Source organism: Miniopterus schreibersii, assembly GCF_964146895.1.
Source record: "Miniopterus schreibersii genome assembly, chromosome: 2".
NCBI lineage: Eukaryota > Metazoa > Chordata > Mammalia > Chiroptera > Miniopteridae > Miniopterus > Miniopterus schreibersii.
This window is the reverse complement of record NC_138102.1, coordinates 183063738-183086095: the sequence shown is the minus strand read 5'-3', so window position 1 is coordinate 183086095 and position 22358 is coordinate 183063738. Positions and strand designations below refer to the sequence as shown.

Here is a 22358-nt window from a genome sequence, read left to right as displayed (position 1 = left end):
ATGTTGAAAGAATGAATGAATGAGGAAGGCACTGCATTCATTTTTGTTTTGTGAGAGAGGAAGGGAGAGAGAGAGAAACCTCAATTTGTTATCCCACTTATTTATGCATCATTGGTTGATTCTTGCACATGCCCTGATCAGGGATCAAACCTGAAGCCTTGGTGTATTGGGTTGACACTCTAACCAACTGAGCTACCTGGCCAGGGCCTGGGTTTTAATGGATGAATAGGAGTTTTCCATGTAAAGAAGTGATGGAGTCAGGGCTATAAAAGGGCTTGTTCCATCCTTGGGGCTGGAGGCTTCCAGTGCCTGGAGAACAGAAGGGAGGTGAGGTTGGAGAGGGAGGCTGGGTTCAATCTTGACCTCTCTGTGTGGGCAAAAGATATTCATGAGGGAAGGCTTTGGGGACAGTGGCAGTTGCTTGCAAGAGAGACTAAGGCTGGGAGCTGGGTATGTGGCTAAGCTCCAGAGGAACAATGAAGAGGCCTGAACCAGGGCAGTAGCTATGGGAATAGAATTTGAGAGATATTTGAGAGAAAGAATATAATCTACTAAACACTTTTAATGAATGCCTCCTCGGGGATTGTGGACATAAAGAGCAGAAGTAACATTTCCCCCTGTCTTCAAGTAGCTCAAATTCTAGGAGAGGCAGACAGACCTGGATGCAGGGAAGGTCAAATAGGGATGCAGGGAAGGTCAAATTTAGTACCACTGCAGCCAGTCTCATAGAGAGATCTCCATATATGTAAAATTGGCAAAATAAAGCATCATGCATTTCTGAGTGTCTGTCACCTACCCCAAGGTTTTTTGTAAGTTCTCAAATTTTTATTTGGTTAAAGCACGCTATAGTATATTTTCTTTTCTTTTTTAAAAATAAATATATCTTTATTGATGCCAGAGAGAGGAAGGGAGAGGGAGAGGGATCGAGAGAGAGAGAGAGAGAGAGAGGGAAACATCAATGATGAGTCGTCATTGATCGGCTGCCTCCTGCACATCCCCGACTGGGGGATTGAGACCGCAACCCAGGCACGTGCCCTGACCGGGAACTGAACCACCATCTCCTGGATCCTAGGCCGATGCTCAACAGCTGAGCCACACCCATCAACTTTATTTTCACAACCCACCAACTTTAGAGGGAGTATAATGCAGAGGTTTAGACTTAGCAGTCCCCGATCTTGGACAAGTTATTGAATTCTCTTAGCCCAAGCCCAAGTTAGGGCCTTGTGAGCTACCATAAGGGTTTGGACTTTATTATTAGTCCAGTGAGAAGTTACTGAGGTGTTTTTTTGGTCCCAACTTATTACCACTTTTCAATTGAGATGTAATCTGCCTACAATAAATGCAGAGATCCTAAGCGTTGAGTTCTATGAGTTTTGAGAATTGTATACATCTGTATAACCAGCCCCCTAAAAGAAGATACAGATCATTTCTGTCATCCCAGAAGGGCCCTGCCTGTCTCATTCCCGTCGATTCTCCCGGTGTCAGAGTACTGAAGGGTCTACGTACTAGATTGTGTTTGTGTTTTGAAGGAATCGCTCCGGCTGCAGGGCAGAGGACAGTCTGAGACCAGCAAGGAGAGTATGGCCCTGAGGGTGCTCTTAGGTCGCCTAGCAACCAGATAGCGTTGTCCGTGGGTTGCCAGCTCCGAGGAGGAGACGGCCCTTTAGGCTCCGCCCCATCCCACCAAGGCCCCGCCCCACCCCGCTCCGCGAAGGAGCCAGTAGGCAGCGCCGCCCTACGTCGGGGGGCGGGCACAGGCTTCTTATTGGTCGGTTCTCCGGAAGCCCTAGTGTGCGACCGCCGGGCTGCTCGAGGGTGCGCGGAGCGTGCGGTGGCGGGTGGCGCGTGGCGGGGGGCAGGGCGGGCAGCGCGGCACGGTGGCGCTCTCTTCACCCTGGACTGAGATACCGTCGCGCTGAGCCTCAGTTTCCTCCCTTTGCAGTAGCGGAGCATGACCCGAACGGGACACCGCAGACCCTGCCTCACAGCCACATTGCCGGCCAGAGGGTCGTCTCGGCGATTGGAGGTCAGGGTCAGGGACAGGGACAGGGACTGGACCCAGGCCCAGGTGCGTGACTGACCCTCCCGTTCCCAGAGCCCCCAGCGCAGGCCAGGATGTTCGTCTTGGTGGAGATGGTGGACACGGTGCGGATCCCCCCGTGGCAGTTTGAGAGGAAGCTTAACGACTCCATTGCCGAGGAGCTGAATAAGAAGTTGGCGAACAAGGTACTGGGCCCACGGGGTCGCGGGTGAGCCTTGGCACGGGAGGGCCCAGCGCCGCCCGCGCGCATGCTGCAGGCCTGGCCTTGGTCATGCCAAACCTTGGCCTTATCTTAGAACTCAGTTTCCTCACCTGTGCGTGAATGTTGGCGGGACCCAAAAGAGAAACTGGGTCAGAGAAAGGCCCTGGTAACTGCGAAGTGCTAGACCCCACACTTCCAAAGTACTTTGCAGTCTTGGGTAAGCATTTGCCCACTCTGGGCCTCGGTTTCCATTTGTAAAATAGAAATAATTGCTGTCCAGCCATGCATTGTTTTGTGAAGATGAATGGTCAGGAGGCTTTTCCACTCATTCCTGCAAAAAAAATGTATGTGCCCCTTCTTCTATGTGTCAGGCCTATGTGCCTGAGTGCCAGCTCACCGGAGGTCTTCCCGCAGCCTTTTCTGTAGTGACCCTCCTTCCTCAATGATTCTGTGTCATACACTCTTTCCTTCTTAGCAATTCACTTACTGTATTTTTTGTCTTTAAAAAATATATGTTTTTATTGATTTGCAAGAGAGGGAAAGGGAGAGAGAAAGAGAGAGAGAGAGAAAGAGAGAGAGAGAAAGAAAGAAAGAAACATCCATCAGCTGCCTCCTACACACCCCCTCCTGGGGTTGGAGCCTGCAACCTGGGCATGTGCCGTGACCCGGAATCGAACCAATGACCTCTCAGTGCTTGAGACGATGCTCAATCAACTGAGCCACACTGGCCAGGGCACTATACTCTATTTTCTTATTTGTTTACTGGGTTACTGTTTTTCTCTTTTCCTCTCTATGAGAACAGGGACCTTTGTCTGTCTTCTTCCCCACAGTATCTTCAATATTAGGCAGAGCTAGGCACAGAATAGATGTCCCATAATTGTCTGTTGATTGATTCATTGACACAGACAAGGTCTGCCTGTAGTGTGGTGTGAAAAGCAGATATGAATGAGAGGGTCCCACAGTTGAGTGTTATGACAAATTGAAGAAAAGGCTATGAAGGACAGGTGTTCACAGCCTGTGGAAGAAAGGAATTTAACTTACAATGTGGGAAACTAGCTGCTTTGTTAGAGCCAGGAGGAGCTAACTAGACGATTAGTTTTTCATGGTGGGAGGGGCTGGGCAGAGAGAAGAGCTGTGCAGGCAGAGGAAACAGCATTTGCAAAGGCCCTGTGGCCTTTGGAGGGAATATTGCACCTTCATGGCATGGAAGAGGCTGGTATGGCATGGGCAGGCTGACTCGGCTGCAGAGGCCAGGCCACACAGGGCCTGCAGGACTTCATGGGGTATTGGTTTTCATCCACAGAACAGCAGGAGGTGATAGGTGGGGAGGATCCAGCAAGGAGAAGATTGACTGGCTTCAGACAGGAGGCAAGTCCCTTCCATAGAGGCTGAGCTCACAGAAGGGGGTGTGCAGATGTGGGGAGTTGTTGGTGGTGGAGAGAACTCATGGAGTCCTTGGTACTCATGGAGTCCAAAGTTCTGGTTACTTTGTGATGTAGAAAGCAAAGGGACCTATGGGGGGATGAAGTGTGACCATCGTGGAGAGAGGTGTGCCAAGTCCAGGAAAGGAATGTTCTCCTTTTGTGGCATGGGTCCTTCAGTGACCTGTTGAAACAAGTCTTTCTGTATCTGAATCATTCAGTCATTTGAGAGGAGGCCGCACAGAAAGGTCCATGGTCTGGCTAAGGACATAGAGCTTGTGCTGGACTTTGCCTCATGTGGTGAGGTCTGGCCAGGACTCTGAGTCCTCTGAGCTTCTTGCTAATCCTTGAACAGCCCTGCAAGGTCTCTCATTGGGAGGTGATGATGGTGGTGGCAGGTTAGCAGACACCAAGCAAATGACCAGTTGTTCAGAGCACCATGCAGTGGGGAATGGGGCATGGGATGTTCTCTGCCCAGTCTTGTGACCTTGACCATGTGTCACTCTGCCAGCCTCAGTCCTTGTGGCCATGTTTGTGTGTCTGAGATTTTGTGAGCAGAAGGGAGATTAGCTGTGGTTCTGATGTTCACTGAGCTGTGGGCTCTAGCATGGACTTGGGGAGCTTGGAAAGTGTAGGTTTAACCAGGGGTTCCCCTACCACTATCCTTACTAATAATAATGGTAATCCTTGCCCGGCTGGGCGTGGCTCAGCGGTTGAGCGTCAACCTAGGATCCAGGAGATGGTGGTTCAATTCCCGGTCAGGGCACATGCCCAGGTTGCGGGCTCGATCCCCAGTTGGGGGCGTGCAAGAGGCAGCCGATCAATGACTCCCTCATCATTGATGTTTCTCTCTCTCCTTCTCCTTTCCTCTTTGAAATCAATAAAGATATATTTAAAATAAATAAATAAATAAAATAATAGTAATCCTTGATTAATTGTTATTATTTCTTGCATGTGAGCCAGGTACTAAGATAGGGGCTTCCCATCCATTCTCTCTCTTTATTTAAAAATACCTCCAGGTTGGCATGTCCATTTTTGTAGATGGGGAAACTGAGGCTCAGAGGTGATGTTGGAGGTCACACAGTAAGTGGTGGAGCTAGTATTGTAACCTGGATCTGCCTTGTCACCAAAGGCCCTGTTATTTTCAGAATAACCTCCCTCTGAGGTTCCTTACCTGTGCTACTTTAGGAAGTGCCCCAGCTCATTTCCAGCTGTAAAACTGAGGTGATCATACCTGCCCTGAGGTGGGTCTCGAGAGAGACTAGACTGCCTGGAGCTGGGCCTGGGGTCACCGTGTGTGTGTGTGTACACTGATGCACGTAGGTTGTCTACAACGTGGGACTCTGCATCTGTCTGTTCGATATCACCAAGCTGGAGGACGCCTACGTGTTTCCCGGGGATGGCGCGTCGCACACCAAAGGTGAGTACCCTCTCCTCCTGGGGCATTGGATTTTTGAGGCTCAGTTTTCGGGGGTGGGAGGTCCTGGTCTGGGGGTTCGGAGACCTGGGACCTAGTCCTGACTCTGCTAGGAATTGACTGGGTGACGATGGGCAGCATCTTCTCTCTGGGCCTCGGTTTTCTCACCTATAAGAAATGGGAGGTGGACAAGTGGTTCTCAGGGCCTCTCCCGCTCCGAGATCGTGGCTCTGTGCCCACACCCCCTTTGGTCTCGTCTGCTCCTGAGCCCTGCTTTTTGCCTGGCCCTCAGGCTGGTCAGGCTGGTGGTGGGTGGGCAGGCCAGACAAAGACGCTTGGAGAGGTCACTGCTGGGTTAAAAGTGTGGGGAGCAGAGGGGAGCACAGCTGTCCCTCCTGGGAGAAGGTGGTCGGGGGTGAGGGACTCTGAGGGGCACAGGACGTAATGGTTAAAAGCGTGGCCTCTCGGTTCAAATCCCAGCTCTCACTTACTCACTGTGTCCTGAGCGGAGTGTGTAACATCTCCGTGTCTTGTTTCCTCATCGGTACAATGCAGTTTACAGCAGGTCTTACGTTACGGGACTGTTGGGAGGATTACTAAGGGAATACATGCAGAGCTCTTAGGACAGGACCTCGGCACGCAGCTAATGCTCAGCGCTCATCAGTTGAACCTTTTTCCCGAACCTGGGGGTCAGCTGGGTGGTTTCTTCTGGCCTGGCTTGGCCAGGGCTGGCTAATATAGGGTGGCCTCGCGTGTCTGGTGGTTGGCAGACTGGTTAGTGGTGGGGTGGGGGCATCAGCCGGGGTGGCTCATTCTGTTCCGCGTGCTCTCACCTTTCATTAGAGAGCCCCTGCTTATATCCCACTGGCCAAAGCAGGTCACATGGCTGAGGACAGCATCAGGGGTGGAGAGTTGCAGTCACTGCAGAGGGCTGTGCACCAGGGATGGGAGGACTTGCCGTGGGACCTGGAGGGAAGGGGGGAGAAGTAGAGGAAGGATCCCCTGGGGAGAGCTCTCAGGACGAGCGGGCCAGGCTTATCTCTCCTGCCTGAACCCAACCAAGTCAGAAGCAGAGGGCAAAGGGCCACTTAGGTGGTTCAGGGCTAGTCAGAATCTGGGCACGAGACTTGCCCTGTCTGCCCCAGACCTGCTGAGTCACAGTCTCTGGGAGTGGGGCCTGCAAGCTGTGTTAACTGGGAGCCAGGTGACTGTCACACAGGGCCACGTTTGAGGAGCCCTGCCCTGGTCCATACTGCTCAGCCTCTTGGCACCGGCGCAGAGATGTCGAGCATTCCAGAACGTGCCATGCAGCTGCCTGGTGTCTGTGTCCAGGGATCCAGAGACTTAATTAGCTCTCCTGGAGCTGTCATGCTCTGTAGAGAGCCCTGAGAAACAGGAGCAGTTTCACTAGCAGAAAAATAAGACGGTGCTGCAAGGGCCTCTGTCTACGGAAAAGGGTGCTGTCGAGGTGAGCCCAGTCTCTGCTTCTGGATGGGGGCCTTGGGTTACAAGAGACAAGTAATAAGAGGCACCAGAACTTCAAGAAAAACTGAGAAAGAAAAGTTAAATTTGAAGAAATTCTGTCCATTTGGTTGTTTCTGTCAGTGAGTGTAAGATTTCACTTGGTTTTCACTCCCCGCCCCCATTCACCTGGGTCCCCCATTTTCTTGGGAGTGACATATGAGGAGTAGAGCACTGGGCTGGGCCCCTCGTGGCCTATCTTTGAATTCTGGCTCGGCTTTTCTGGGTGGGGACCTTGGGCAAGTAACTCTACCTCTCTCAGCCTCTGGACTTGTTCTGGACATTTCCCAGAGGTAGGTCATACACTCTGTGGCCTTTGTAAGTGGCTTCTTTCACATAGCGTGATGTCCTTGAGCATCATCCACGTTGGAGCACATGTCAGCACTTCATGCCTTTGAGGGGGAATACTATCCCATTGCACGGATAGACCACAGTGTGCTCACCAGTCATCTGTTGGACTCTGGGTGGCTCCCCGTGTGCTTTTGCATGTGGCTGCTCCAGACTGGTGTTCCCTGGGCACAGGATCATATTCCTCCCTGCCTCGTAAGTCCAGTGCCCAAACCGGCCTGGCACAGACTTGGTAGAGGTTCCGTGGGGGGTTTAGTAAACTGAACTGATGTTGTGTCATATGGGGGACAGGGTTTTTCCATTCTGTGGGTAAGTGACCCTTGGCTGCCCTCATTTGCTCTCCGTGAGATCAAATGAGGACTTGTCGCCTTCATGATGGCTTAGATGACTCCTGTTTGTCTCCTTGCAGACAGGGAGGAGTTACCCGCTGCCACCTCTCCTTCCCCCCATGCCTTCCTGCCCAGTGGTCATGAGGAGGCAGCCTGGCAGAGAGCTAGGGGCACGTGGGCCTTGCTGTCCCTTGGCCAACCAGGCAGCTGAGGGTGCTGGTGGCAAAAGCCTGTGTTTGGGGATTAAACCTGTCTGAGGAAGGCAGATTAAACCCCATGGCCCTGTCTGCTGGTCCAGAAAGACTTGGAGTCCCCCCATGGCAGAACAGGGCAGAATAACTGTGGGTATGAGCAGGTTACCCAGCCTCTCTGCAATAGTAGCATGACAGTCGACAAGGTTAGATCGGGAGTCACTCAGTGACCAGCAGGGGGCAGCCTCATAGTTACTCTCTGGCCCTGGGTATTCAGGCCAGTGGTGAGTGCCACCCTCCTTCTTCAGTGCTTTAAGCAGGGGCAGGAGTGACAAGGTGATGGCTTCTGCCAGGCGCTGGGTCAGAGTGGGCACAGACCTCACCTGGCATTTTCCTTGCGGTCCTGCTAATGGGGCCATCTAGGGCAGGGTCCGAGAACCTGCAGAAGCGTTTTCGCTGGGTTATCAGCTCTGTCCCCCTTCCTTAATTTCAGAGCACTTTTAGCATTCTCTCCGGGTCAGAGCTGTGCCTGGGGCAAACTTCACCAGGCAGCGGGAGCCTTTGCCAGGTGCTTCTGCCCTTTTAGAATCGAAAGGAGAGAGCCTGGAGGGAGATTGGAATTGACTTTGGAGTCATCAACAGCCCAGAATCTGGGCCCAGGTGTGACTTAGCTGATGGATTTGGGAGCCAGCTGTCAGTTCCAGGGCCACTGCTGCTGACCTCTTGTGAAGGCCAAGCTGTGACCTCACAGCGCACGGCGTGAGGGTCCTGGCTCAGCTGCCGGGTCTGGGCCCACAGGGGGATCCCCGTGGACTGCCAGGCAGGCTCCTGGAGCAGCTACGGGACCTCTGGGTCTGTGCTGGCGAGTGAGGGCTGCCCTGGTTGCAGCAGCCATTCCCTGCGTGCCTGCTCGTCCCTGACATGCCTTCTTCTTTCCAGTGCATTTCCGCTATGTGGTGTTCCATCCGTTCCTGGATGAGATTCTGATCGGAAAGATCAAAGGCTGCAGCCCCGAGGGAGTGCACGGTAATGGCAGCCCTGACTCCTCAGATGAGACCTGAGAAGGGTGGGGGGACAGTGGTCAGGCCAGATGGCCTCCCTTTAGCTTCTGTGCTATGCCCCATGGTCAGGGAGGGGTCAGATATAGAAGCAGAATCTTCTCGGGACGTCAGAGAAGCTTGTGATCGAGAGTACTCAGCCCTCTCTTGCGTTCATGTAGGGCGAGGACCTCAGCCACTGTGAGGCTCCACCACGAGGTGGGGCCCTAGGACTTCAGGGTGGGCTCTGGAGGCGGGCGGGGGGGTGTGTGTGTGTGTGTGTGTGTGTGTGTGTGTGTGAGAGAGAGAGAGAGAGAGAGAGAGAGAGAGAGACAGACAGACAGACAGACTCAGGGTAATCAGCACTCACTGGCCCATGTTGTGTGCAGTGTCCACCTCAGGTTTTGGTGGCTGCTCAGGATGTGTGAGTGGCATAGGCAGAGGCCCATGTGGGACTTCTAGGTTGGGGAGGGGCCCAGGTTTCCATGATGCAGCTCCCAGCAAGGGGCTTGCCTCTCGGATATGCAGAGCCCTCGTTGTTGAACTGTCCACTGTAAGCCCCGTCCCATGCTGTCCCTTTTTTCCAGTCTCTCTGGGGTTCTTTGACGACATCCTCATTCCCCCGGAATCTCTGCAGCAGCCAGCCAAGTTGTATCCTGCTGGTTAAAGGGTCCCAGAGCTCGGGCCTCTCTGAAGGACTGTCCTCACTCCATGGGTGGCCCTGCATCCTGGGATCTGATGCTGCGGCCTCTGTGCCTCCCCCACCAGCCTGCACTTCTGTTCTAGAGCATGGACCTGCCTGTGCTTCCCCCTGACCATGGGTCCCCACGCCTGGGCCTCTGTCTGGGCTGCCAGGCCTGGTTATGTAGTGTACACTGTAGGCAGGGCACTGCTCACTTCCAGTTCACTTTGCTCAGGTTGTCCCTGCAGGAATCATCTCGAAGATAATTTCCCTTGAGAGCTTTGCTCCGACTGGCTCACCGCCCCTCCTCCCTGGTCTGCAAGTGGTAGCTAGCTAGCATCTGAGGGCTTGACTGAGGGTCCTGGCCTGCGTTGTTGCCCTCCGCTGGTCTGCCCCATTGTCCCTGTCCCAGCCCTCGCCTGCTGCACTGCAGTTGTCTGTTTCTGTGCATTGTCACTGAGACTGATCACTGGGAGGGACCCCATTCTGTCACTACTATACCCATGGTGCCCAGCACAGGACCTGGCACAGGAGAGGCAGGACCCCAGGGCTGCCACTAGAGGGCAGTGTGGCTCTCCATTGTGGGCTCTGTAGGAAGACGGCCTAGTTGCCCTCACTGGTTCAGCAGACAGCTCTGGCTGGGCCTGTGCAGGGCCAGGGTCAGGGTCTGTATGTGATTCCAGGATTTGTCAGAAAACCTGACCCAGCCCTGCTGGTCCTCTTGCCAGCTCTGGGCCCTCGGGTAGGACCTCCCATCCTACCACCAACCCCTTGAAAATTGAGAAAGCCCTTGCGCTGCCTGGTCAGTGTCATGAGGTGCGGATGGAGAGAGATGTGGAATCTCCCCGTGCACAGAACACAGAACAGCTTTAGCTGACACTGGAGGGCCGACTCATGGGTCCTGCGGAAGCACTTTCCGTGTTTCCCTCTTTACCACAGCCCTGTGAGATGGGCCTTGCTACAGCCCCCCTTTTATAGGTGGGGACCCTGAGGCACTGAGACGTTGGGCCTGACCCCAGGCCACAGCTGGCGGGTGGTGGGGCTGATTCTGCACTTGGCAGTTGACACCTGAAAGGATGCACAGGCTGAGCCAGCCTCGGCAGGGAGGGGACCCCAGGCAGTAACAGGCCCTGGTCATTCCCATCTTGAGGGGAGAACTCAAGCTCTGCTCTGAAGCCTCCTTCCTGCTTTGATGGCCTGAGGAAGCCTGGGGGTGCTTGGGGGGGGGGGGGGCATTCCCAGCGTTGGTCCTGTTCTCCAAGAGCTGCTCCTCTCTGGGGGGCCCAGACCTGGCCCAACCTCACCACTTGCACATGGGCCTGCTTTTCCTGTGACCTCTCAGCCAAAGTGAACTCAACCTGGAATTGTATTTTCCTGGGGGGGTGCTGTGGGAGGAACCCCCAACCCTCAGGAGCTCCTCCGTGGCCCGGTTGTTACCTTGACCTGGGCCCCACTCAGCGACGATGCAGAGCAGGTGTGGGTGTGGGAGTACGAGACGGAGGAAGGAGCACACGACCTGTACATGGACACCGGCGAGGAGATCCGCTTCCGGGTGGTGGACGAGAGCTTTGTGGACACGTCCCCCACCGGGCCCAGCTCTGCCGAGGCCACCTCTGCCAGTGAGGAGCTGCCCAAGAAGGAGGCCCCGTACACGCTTGTGGTGAGATGTCCGATGTGCTGCCGAAACCACGGGACCGTGTGGTAGGCGAGCCCAGCTGCGAGTGGCGCGGGAGCCGTTTCCTTGGGTGGTGGCTTGGGTTCCACTCCTAGAACCCCCCCTCCCAGCAGGTCAGCGTGCGGGTCCTTGTGTGTTCTTGGGCAGTCACTTCTTGGTTTCTGTAGGTTGGGGCAGTAATCCTTATGGGGAGGTATAGGCCGGGGCAAGAGAGGGACAGCCCAAGCTAGATGACAGGGCCACTGATAATGGGAGAAAGAAACCACAGAGGGGACTTGGGAGGAGACCAAGTCCCAAGAGCAAGGGTGGGGCTTCAGGGAGGGTGACTCACACCAGACCTAGCCTGGGCCTGAGGTGACAGGGAAGCTGTGACCAGCCAGATCCAACTTGGGTTCGTTTTTCCCTTTATTCTCATGAACTCAGCGACACATGACAAAAGTGGGTTTCAGGGGCCCTCTAGTAAGGTTTTCTGGTATAATGTGGGCCCCAGGTTGTTCACTTTGGGGGCAGCTGTGTCTGTCAGGAATCCAGGTGGCCCAGGGCATCTCCTCTACATGTATTTGGCGGCTGGGGCTCAAGGTCACTAGGCGTACTGGCAGGAAGACACCTCAGGTGGCTTGGGAGGTCATGCTCATGACTGACCTGCTGGTGTCTGCACTTGGACAGGCCCAGGGATGAGGAAGGTACCTGACCCGGAGGCCTTGGGGCCAGGGGCCGTATCTTTAGTAAACCAGCACTTTCCTTACAGACCTCAGGGCAGTTGGGGCGGGGGGGGGGGGGGGGGGGGGGGGTCTGGCCGTGTGCTCGTGAGCCAGCTGGGAGCGCTGGGCCTGCTGGGGACCCTGAACAAGGCTCCTGCCTCCTGTCCTAGTTGGCTCAAGCCCTGAAGGTAGGTGAGATGTATGCCCGTTCTCTCCCCGGCAGGGATCCATTAGTGAGCCGGGCCTGGGCCTTCTCTCCTGGTGGACCAGCAGCTAACCCTGGGCCTTCACGGGGGACCAGCCTGGTCTGCAGACCCCACCCCGACCTCTGGAAGGTGCCTGGAGACAGCAGCAGCCTCAGATGCCAAGGAGCAGAGTATGTGTGGCAGGGACCTGCCGGGCGGGACCAGCTCTCTCCTTCCCTGCCCCCCGGCCTGCTCATCTCTTTGGAAGTCCTGCTCTCAGTGACAGCAAAGACATTCAATAAACAGTGACAGCAGCAGTTGAGGAGCCATCCCTGTCTCACTGGTGTTGTCATGACCTAAGGTCACGGGGTTGCCACAGCAGGGACAGCATGTCCTTCCTCTCTTTGAATCACTTGTGGAGATGGCCCTCCACAAATGGCAGGACTTAGGAGCTGAGATCCAGGCTTCCTCAGACCAGGCTTTGGGCTGGTGGAACTTGGGGGCTCCGGAAGGTAGCACAGGGAGTGAGAGGCTGGCCTGGGGGAGCTGCCTTGGGGCATGCGGGCTGTCAGTTGCTAAGAAGAGCCTGGGAGTTAAGGGACAAACACCTTCCCACTAGCACATGGGAGGTAGAGGCTGTGGGCTTTGCTGGCTCAAGGTGAGGACAGGTGACCAGCTGTGTCCACCCCCCTCATCGGTACAGCAAGAAGCTTGGGGACAGCTGTCACTCTCAGACCATGGCCATGGCACCAGGAACACCCTGTGGGTCTGCCACAGGATCTGGGGATGCTGGCATGAGGGCAAGCACCCCATTGTTTATTCGGCAGAATGGTTTTGCCAGGTTCACCCACTTCTGCTGGGACCAGGACACTGGTTTTGTAGTAAGTCTTGGTGAAGGGGCCCCACGCCCTGGCCTTTCTGGCCCACACGGGGCACCAGAGTGTGGAGGTGTGGGTAGTGCCAGTGGGTGTGGTTCCAGGGAGAAGAGCAACTGTGAAATGGGTGACTGTCACTGCCTCATGCTGAGGGCCAGGGGACAGTGTGCATTAATGGACTAGCTGTGACCTTGGACAGGGTGGCCTGTGCCCACTTGTGTTTGGAGGACTGAGTGCCCAGAGGAAGGGGAGGCAGTGGTGTCTGGCACACTACCACTGGGGCCTGGTTTTAACTGCATGGGCAGGGAAGGCCTTCCCCTGGGAAGCTGCACCTTGGGCCCAGCCCCCGGCCCACCCTGGAATAGAGGGAGAAGTGGGTTAAGGCAGAAGAGGGGCTGAGCCCGGCCGGCATGGCTCAGTGGTTGAGCATCAGCCTAGGATCCAAGAGATCGTGGTTCAATTCTGGGTCAGGGCACATGCCGGAGTTTTAGGCTTGATCCCCAGCAGGAGGCAGCTGGTCAGTGACTCTCATCATTGATGTTTCTCTCTCCCCATCTCCCTTCCTCTCTCTCAAATCAATAAAAACAAACAAAAAAGAAGGGGGGGGGGGCCTGCCAGCTCACGTCTTCATTGCAGACAGGTCCAGCTATGGCGGTTATCGAGGGCCTCCACCAGCTTTGGTGAAAAGAACCCCCAAACCCTGGAGTCGGTAACAGCACAGACACCACACATACACAGGAACAGTCACTGAATGTGGATTCTTATTTTCCTTGCAAGACCAAAAGGTGCTTTAAAATCCTTTCAGCCACCAGTGAAATGATCAGACAGGAGAAAAACTTTAGATAGGAGTCTTGTCATCAAAAATAAATACAGTTGCATGGAGGTGCTCAGGATCTGAACCAAACTACAAATGGGAAGGCAGGTTAACAGCCCTCCAACCCATGGGTCACTCCAACCATGGTCACTCCGTGGGCTGAGGGAGGGGGCAGGAGGCCTGGCCACCCCGTCTCAGTGCAGGAAGCCCGGCTGGGTCAACTCAGATCTGGTTCTGATGACATGCAGCACTGCACTGTGACACGGGAGCTGAGTCTGAGGAGCAGGATGGTGGTGGCAGAGCGGGACCTTACTGCTGCAGCTCCTTCATCCTGTTGAGGGCACTGCCGGCACGGAACCACTCAATCTGGGTCTCGTTGAAGGTGTGGTTCAGGAGGATGGTCTCCTGGGTCCCATTGGGGTGCTTGATGATGCATGTCAGGGGCTGCAAGAGAGAAGGTGGGTGTGGGTGGTGTGGCTCTTAGGACCGTGGCCCTGGGTTTTGCTGGAGGGTCAGAATGGCAGGGTTCCACCCTGGGCCAGGCCTTGGGTGCCAGCAGGTGAACCAAGTCCTAGGCCTGGTCTGGGCCTAGGTGGCAGTGGTAAGATCTGAATAGCATAACTCCTGAGGCCAAGTAAGGGCTAATGAGTGAACAGTAGGAGGGCCTGAGCTGGCCCCACCCTCATCGCTGGGAGGCACTTCCTTCCCTCTCTGGGGGTCGGCTGGAGAATTTTCCAGCTGGAACAAAGGCTCATGGGAAGAGGTGCAGGTGGGGCCAAGTGTAGAAGGGGAAGCAAGGTGGCTGCCCCCTGTACTGCCCCCTCAGGAGGGCCCTTGGGGAGATGGGATGGCCAGCCTGCCCTCCTTCCCTGGCTCCCTGACCTTGCCAGGGGCAAAGTCCTTCAGGCCCTGGATGGTCAGCTTGTCCACGGGGTGAATCTTGTTGTAGTCGGCTGGGTCGGCGAAGGTGAGGGGCAGCAGGCCCTGCTTCTTCAGGTTGGTTTCTGGAAGGCAAAGAGCACATAGTCCACAGTGGGCAGGGCCCCGTCCCCCTTCTCTGTGCAGGACCCTCGTCAGGCCAGAGAGCTTCCTTTTCAAGTCCAGTTAGGGCTCCGGGAGACACCCTAGTCCTACCACCTGGGACAAACCTGGGGTGGGACAAAGCCCAGGCCGGCTGCACTCCCAGTGGCGTGCTGCCTCGCTAGGGCCCTACACAAGTATGCGCTTGTCTCCCTCTGTAAAGCCTCCTGATAGACATTCACCAGCAGAAAGACCGTTGGACCAGGTGCCCTGGATTTCAGTGCTCAGGTCCACAAGGCTGGAAGCAAGATCAGTGCTCCCAGTGATGGGAAGCTGTGGGCGTGGACTCAACACAAATCCGAAGGGGCAGAGGCTGGAGGGCACGGAAAGCAGGAGCCATGGGCGCGGCCTGGAAACCAGGCATGTGGCTCCAGGCCCAACTCGGCCACTAGGTGACCTTGGGCTGCCAGTGAGGGGGAGCAGGTGGGGCTGGGATAGGGCTCCGGCTCACCGTGGATCCTGGCGAAGCTCTTGGTGATGATGGCCCGACCCCCAAGGTGGCGGGGCTCCAGTGCCGCATGCTCCCGGCTTGAGCCCTCGCCATAGTTTTCATCTCCAATCACCACCCACCGGATGCCGTGTTTCTGTCAGGCGAGGAAGAAGTGAGGTCTGAGGGAGAGGACCTGGCCCTGCCCACCCTGCCCTTGGGCTTCCTTAAGTTCGCAAGTCAGGGGCCGCAGAGGCCCCTCACCTGCTCCCCAAGGGCAGGTGAAATCAGAGGTGAATCAAGCCCAACCCAGGCCCTGAGGGGACAGGCGATTTGAGACATGGGCCCTGCCCATCTAGAGTAAGCAAGGGGAGGTGCAATCCACCCATCGGTCCGCAGCACGGAGGCAGGCTGGGTGGAGGGCCACGGTGGGGAACAGGATCCAGAGCAGTGGGTGTACAGTGGAGGTGACACACACGGGATTGCCTCCATGGCACCGGGACATTGTTCAACTGCAGGGCTATTGGTGTGGGCTCCTGGGTGGAGAGCAGCCCTTCCTTGGACCACCCACTCTGTGCCACCCAGCCACCAGGAGGTGCCAGAGGACCCCAACCCCTGACCCCACTGACTCTGACCCACCTTGTAGTAGCGGGCAGTGTCAGGGACAGGACCAAACTCCTGGGTGACGGCATTGCGCACAGAGTTGGCCTTGCCATTTTCAATGTTGATGGCACCAATGAGCAGGTTGTTGGAGATGTTGTCCAGGTGCCCACGGAACTTGAGCCAGGGGCCAGCAGCTGAGATGTGATCAGTGGTACACTTCCCTTTGACCTTGGGTGGGTGGGCAGAGAAGAGAGATTGAGTGTGGCCCTTGATTGTGGATTAGGGGAGAAGCCCTCTAGAGACAGGCAGCAGGCCCCAGTAGCCAGGACTCAGGAAGGGTGACAGAAAAGAGGTGCAAGACAGGTGGTCTGCAGTCCTGACATTGTCACCTCTGGCCAAGAGAGTGCAGGCAAGGCCATCAACCACCCCTCAATGGCCTTGGGAGTGAGATCTCCAAGGAAGGACACTCAAAGGGGGCAGGCTAGACAGGGTGGACAGGGAGGGGTCGCTCGCTCACCCTTCAGGCCTTGGCCCCCCGTAAGAGATGCACAGGCTGGAAGACAGTACAGACCCATGCTGGACACAGAGAAGGGCCAGGGGATGTGTCTGGGTCCTGGCTTAATACCAGCTGCATCACTGCCCAGAGACCCTTCAGTAAACAGCATACATTCATGGCCAACATGGGCTGAGGCCTCCGGCTACACCACAAAGGCTAGTGGCTGCTCAGCTCCCAAACACAGGCCACACCACTAATGCCCAACTGTGGGAACAGAACAATCAATGGCTCCACCAGGGGTGGAGACCGGCTTTGCTGGGTCACACATGCCTTTCTTGCCCTCTCTGTGGGGCATTCACTGCCACACCCACTGGAGGAGGCCTTACCAGCTGCAGCCGGATGGCTGAGAGCCCCAGACAGCAGCTGGCCAGATCCAGCTCTGCCTGGCACGGGGCAGTGAAGGGGACACTGGGCTGCAGATGCCCTTGCTCCTCTGCAGCCAAACTTCCCTTCCCGCCCCCACCTTAACCATGCCCTTCTCCTCCCCATGCCCAGGGGAGAACACGTGGTGTCATGGCCTTCCTGCCGATCAGGGAAGGGAGCCCTGGCAGGCTGGGGCTGTTCTATCCCGTCCCCACACCGCTGACCTTGATAAGGATTTGAAGGTCCTCCAGGTCTTTGCCATCCCATTTGTCAAATGGCTCAAGAAGCTGTAGGCGCTGGCTGGTGGGGCTCACGTCCACCCGCTGCCCACTGCTGTCCTTGGGAGGGTGCTGGTAGGTGTCCTGCCCAGGGTCGAAATCCTGCAGGGGGACAGGAACGTGGGTGTTGAGTCCTCAGTCCCCTCTCTCACAGAAGGCAAGCTCCCCATGCCCGAAGCCCCTCCCTCCCAGTGAATATAGCTGCTTCATTCTCATTAATGGTGCCATCCATGCCAGCCCAGGATAGACAGGGCCAAGATGCCAGGAAGGGTCTTGCCCACATAGCACTGGGCAGTGGCCTGAGGCCCGCAGGGCTGAGAACAGGAGGCACAGTGCCTGCTCACCGTGCGGGGAAGCTCATCCGCATCTGGAGCCTCAAGCTTGAACTTCTTGCCATCCTTGCCTGTCAGGAAGTCAGTCTCTGGGTTGAACTTGAGGGTGCCAGCAATGGCCAGGGCTGTAACAATCTGAAACAGGTGGCCAGTTTGTTGGTTAGCACGAACCACCACTCCCGTCCCCCATTCCCAGCCAAATCCTAGATCAAAACAGGGTGCAGCTCAGGAATATCTCTGGGACCACGGGCCACTGGGTCTACAGAGGACTCCTGAACCTAGGGAAGTCTGGCCTCGACCACTCCCCACTGGGTCTGGACCTCAGTGCCCTCCCTCAGGGCAGGGCTGGCACTGCTGGGTACTCTCCTCTCATAGGTGTGCCATCCTGGACCGGGAGACACCCCGGCACAGAAATGCTGCTATGATGAAAATGTCCCTAGGCAGGTAGCACACTGGAAACATGAAAGGACATCTCGTTACCCATTTTTAGCAAATAAAAGTATTTCTCAAACACACATTTAAAAAATCAAGTCAAGAAAGACTGGCCTGTGTGCCGACAATGGCTGAAACTGAACCCCCACTAAGTGCCTGAGAGCCGGACTCACTCCATGTTTATCATAACAACAGGGCCCCATCTGGCTGAGACAGTGCCAGTGCTTTGTGGGCTACTCATGTAATCCTGACAGGATCCCGGGGCACATAAGAGAAAGTGACCTGGCCAAGCCCACTCAGCTGGGTAGAGGCGGGGCTGGCATTTGTCTCAGTGGGAATTCCAAAGCTCCTGGTGGTGATCACAATTGTACTAAACAAGCACCTCTGGCTCCTGAAACGAGGGGCCAGGCAGGGGGCACTGGGGGAGCATGATGCTTGCTGCTGGCAAGACCTGTGGCCTTGGTGGCTGCTCCCATAACCCCTTGCCCTGCAATGCCAACCCTCCCAGAGCAGGCCCGTCAGATGCCCTTGCCCCAAGCCCCATCTCCCCTGACTGGCCAGGGGCAGGGCCCCCAGAGGCAGTCCCATGCCAGGGCCTGGCTAGGTCATCTCACCTCCGGGGACGTGACAAAGGCATGGGTCTCAGGGTTCGCATCATTGCGGCCAGTGAAGTTCCTGTTGTAGGAGGTGACAATTGTGTTCTTCTCGCCCTTCTTGATGTCCTTTCTGCCAGGTCAGAGAACAGGGTTAGGGATGTCTGGCCTTGTCACATGGCCCATTCTGCCTAGCTCTTGAGAGAAGGGGTCATGGGAAGACCCTGAATCAAGCCTCCACTGTGGGACTCATGCAGAGAGCAGGGGGTACCTCAGGGGTCACTGACTCCCTTCAAATGCTGTGGGAGCCCCTGCTGTGTCAATCAGGATGAGGCCTCCTTGGCTTCTTCCCACCAGCCCAGGCTTCAGGCAGGTGGCCACTCAGTCCCACTGCAGGGCTCTTCCTTTACTTCTAGCCCAACTTCCCAGTCCCTCCTGAAGCTAGTCTCCTCTCCAACCCAATAACATCTCCCTTCAACATCTGGGGCTCCAAACCCCAGGACACAGGGACTGTCCTACCAAAGATGTGTCTCTCACCTGTCCCACTGGCCAATGCAGGGACCACAGGCGTTGGCCAGGACCACGCCGCCCACATCCCTCAGGATCTGTGCCTGTGGCAGAGAAAGAAGGACCGGAAACTGTCAGGCACAAGGAAAGGTGGTTCAGCCACTTGAGGAATGAAGAGCTGTACTGGGATCTTGGGGCAGCTGCAGGGACCTGAGCAGCCCAGTGGACAAGGTTATGGCTTGTCCTGTCCTGAAGCCACATTACTTAGTGGGTGGGAGCTAGGGGCAGGGACACGTGGGAACTCACATAGCCATCCCGCTCAATGGTGGCTCGGATCTGCTCAGAGCCCGGTGTGATGGTGAAATGAGACTTGCACTTGAGTCCGTGGGCCAGCGCCTGCTTGGCCACAGCTGCTGAACGCCCCATGTCCTCATAGCTGGAGTTGGTGCAGCTGCCGATCAGACCTGGTGCATTGTGGGCAGTGGAGCAGGAGTCAGGAGGAGACAGTGGCCAGAGGTCTCCACCTAACCTCAACTATCCAGACCTGGTCAATTGTTCACCAATTGTGCTGGGCCAGGGGCTGTTCTTAACAGAGACAAACTGGAAGCAACCTAACTGTCCAGCAGTAAAGAGTAGCTACTCATGACCCAGCCATTTAAGGGAAGACAGTGTGGCCGCTGAACATGCCGCTTGTCCCTACAATAATTAATCTGCACATGTGTGCACACCAGAGGGCTCCCACTGAGACATGGAGAGACCGCTGCTGGGCAAGGGCTTAGAGGAGATGCTTTCTTCTTTTAGACTTTCTAGAATTCTCTGGCTTTTTAATATTGGCTTATAATCAGGGGGGGAAAGAGTTATTTTTTAAAAGTCTATCATAGTTATTACAAAAGTCAATAAAGACTGGATGACACATTATCTATAGACATCAAGACAGTTTCTTATCAACGCAGCTATTTATTTTCTAATTATTAAACCACAAAATATTTTCTGTGCTTGCCCTAAGAAGGGAGAACACACTACACAGCACTTTATGCCGCACACGCAGAAGCTCTTCACATACCAACTCGTCGTTCCCCCCAAGAACCTCAACAGGTAAGCACGGTCATCACCCCATTTCACAAACAGGGAGCCAGGGCACTGGGTGGTGTGGGAACTTGCTCATGGTCACCCCACTATGAAGTGGCAGAGCCAGATTCAAACCGAGGCCACCTGGCTCCAGAGCCCATGCTCTTCACAGCCACACTGTCTGTGACAATGGCAGGTGCTAGTGATACTGACATGCCAGTGTCCATACACACAAGTGAAATCAGGGTCCCTGGGCAGTAGGACGAAACGTTTGTAAAACAGGATACACACACGAACAGGTACGCATACCTCTCAAAGAATCCCCACAGCTGGTTTCCGGGTGGGGGCTGAGATTGGGGGTGTTTTACAATGAACATATTTCTTTCATACCAAGAAAAAGCAATTTCTTTAAAAAGCCGTAAGGAAAAACCAAACAATTTCAGAAAGTGCCTGGTACATTCAGAAGCACCCTGTGGTGAGCACAGGCGATCATCCATAGCCCTGGGCAGACCCACTGGCCCTGAGGCCTGTTAACCCGACAGGGTGGGAGGTGCTCACCCACTCTGATGTCCAGAGGCCATCCTTCCTTCTCTGCCACAGTGCCCACTTCTGCTACAGGGTGAGCCAGGTCAGGGGTGAAGGGCCCATTGATGTGGGGCTTCAGCTGAAGGAAAAAAAGGCATGAGAAGCAGAAAGAGAGGGGAGAGAACAGATCTTGGAGTGTGGACAGCCTCTCCTCCTCAGAGGCTGTCGGGCTCCCGCTCAACAAGCCCCTATGGAGAGCCTGGGTGGCCAACTACTGTTCTTAGGGTTCAAAACTCATCCTATGCACAATTCCTGAGATCCCTCCAGCCCTGCCAGGTTTGCATTATCTCCAGTCTGCAGATGAAGGGCTGACGTGCCTTGCTCAAGGTCACACAGCTAGGAGGTGGCAGAGGCATGGAATGAATCAAAGCTGTCAGCTTCCTAAGTCCATTATCCCCATCCTATGGTGCTTCTGGAATCGTAAGACAAAATGGACTTAAGGCCAGATGCTTTGCATGTGACAACACTTATCAACAAATGTGAAGCACTTAGCAAGGTGCCCGGCACCCAGAAAGCATTCAATAAACGTTAGCAATCATTGACATGAATGAGCTGTTCAAATCCAATGACTGCATTAGCTTTTACACATGATGAAGTGAGGTCTGTAGATGGTGACTAACTTGCCTAAGGTCACAGTCTTAACTGGCAGAGTCAGGATCTGAACTCCTACAGGCTGGCCTCAGGGCTGCGACCTTCGACCACCCTCCTCTGCTGCTTCTGTTCCTGCAGCCTGCCTGGCCCCTCGCCTGGTCTGCAGGTCTCAGGGTGCCAAATCCCACTCAGGCTTGGGAATCTCAGACCTTGACCTGTGAACTCTGTCAACAAAGCAAACTCCAGAACATAGTTTTGGTTTTTGCTAAAGCTGAAGTGTGGCAAACTGAACCAGTTTCTGCATCATCAGCCACAGTCTCCTCCTTTCTCCCCTTGGCCACAGAGCCCTGCTGCAGTTCCCCCCACTGCAGCCCAATTCAGGCAGCAGATGGCAGGGGCACTTAGGAACCAGAGGCCCAAGAGCCCTGCTAGTGTGCAGGCCAGGATCCTCTGTGACCTTCCCCAGGGCACATCAAATGGGGCCTGAACTCCCCACTCTCAGAAACTCCTTGGATCCCATTCCCTTCCTCACCTCATTGAGGTTAATTTCAATCACTTGGTCATAATGACAGCCGGGGTCGGGTACCAGGTGATCCTTGAACTCCTCAGCTAGGTTGGCAATGTCTGAAATCAACAGGGAGGGAGGCGGAAGCATTTGAAACAGAAACTGGTCATGAGAGTTCACCCACCGCCCCCCCACCCATCTGAGCCACAGTTACCCAGCACCTGCCCAACTCCAGGCCCTGGGCACTGATGGCAAACAAACAAAACAAACGGCACAGACACTGCCCCTGCCCTTGAGGAGCTATAGTCTAGTGAAGGAGCCAGAAGTGACAACACAATATGACAGACACACAGGCACACCGGGGAACACAGAAGAAACACCGACTGAGGCTCAGAGCCAGGGAAGGTTTCCTACAGGTAAGAAGCTCCAAGTTTCGAAGAAGTTACTTGGTAATGGACAGGAGGGAAGGGCCTTCTAGGAAGGACTCCATGTGCTCAGAGTTTGGAAACAAACTGACAAGCTCTCCCCGGCCCCTTGGCCTCTGGCTCCACCAATCACCCTCGTTCACCTCCCTTCAGAGGCTCCAACGATCCCTCCCGCAGGCCCCATTTCCAACTCTGAGCACCAAAGAAGCCAAGCTAGAACCCCGGGGAAGTTGTGAGGGAAGCTGGGAAAGTGGTTCTTGTTAGCAAATGTTTTTCCACCTCCCCTTGTTAGGGCAGAAATTATAAATAGAAGCAGATCCATGTAATTGCCAGAGCATCCTGTAGGGGGCACCAGGGACCAGGCCAAGAAGATTTGACCTTCAGCCACCCTCTCAGGGGACACCAAAGCCCAAAACTGAGGCAGAGATATCTCAAACTTAGATGCCAGGCCCTTCGAGAAGCTGGTGAGAATTATAGACACCCAACTCCAAGACAAGAGCACACACATAACTTCATACACTTTTAGGGGCTTTTCAGAACCCCGAAGTCAGTCTGGGGACACCCGGTTAGGAGC

At 55.3% G+C, this 22358-nt stretch overlaps 2 protein-coding genes across 3 annotated transcripts in view; one reads left to right on the top strand and one right to left on the bottom strand.

Moving 5' to 3' along the window:
* The first annotated feature begins 1796 nt into the window (after nt 1-1796).
* POLR3H (RNA polymerase III subunit H) lies at nt 1797-12079 on the top strand. 2 transcript variants are annotated; one of them, XM_081129017.1, is made up of 8 exons: nt 1797-1815; nt 1943-2026; nt 2096-2226; nt 4988-5084; nt 8410-8496; nt 9095-9158; nt 10648-10849; nt 11789-12079. In XM_081129017.1, exons 3-8 carry the CDS (start codon nt 2116-2118, stop codon nt 11840-11842), a joined length of 615 nt encoding a protein of 204 aa, XP_080985143.1. In that variant the 5' UTR covers nt 1797-1815; nt 1943-2026; nt 2096-2115; the 3' UTR covers nt 11843-12079. The 2 variants fall into 2 exon arrangements, with proteins under 2 accessions (XP_080985143.1, XP_080985142.1); XM_081129016.1 differs by having other exon boundaries at nt 10648-10890.
* A 1285-nt stretch (nt 12080-13364) lies between these two features.
* Nucleotides 13365-22358, bottom strand: part of ACO2 (aconitase 2) — a 37457-nt gene continuing 28463 nt past the window's right edge. Inside the window, exons 8-18 of the mRNA XM_081129015.1 lie at nt 21387-21478; nt 20237-20342; nt 18917-19074; nt 18641-18714; nt 18125-18236; nt 17091-17213; nt 16693-16848; nt 15586-15777; nt 14971-15103; nt 14322-14443; nt 13365-13883 (exon numbers count right to left, since the gene is read on the bottom strand). Coding sequence (XP_080985141.1) covers nt 13749-13883; nt 14322-14443; nt 14971-15103; nt 15586-15777; nt 16693-16848; nt 17091-17213; nt 18125-18236; nt 18641-18714; nt 18917-19074; nt 20237-20342; nt 21387-21478 — 1403 coding nt within the window. The 3' untranslated portion in view covers nt 13365-13748. The remainder of the gene's footprint in view (nt 13884-14321; nt 14444-14970; nt 15104-15585; nt 15778-16692; nt 16849-17090; nt 17214-18124; nt 18237-18640; nt 18715-18916; nt 19075-20236; nt 20343-21386; nt 21479-22358) is intronic.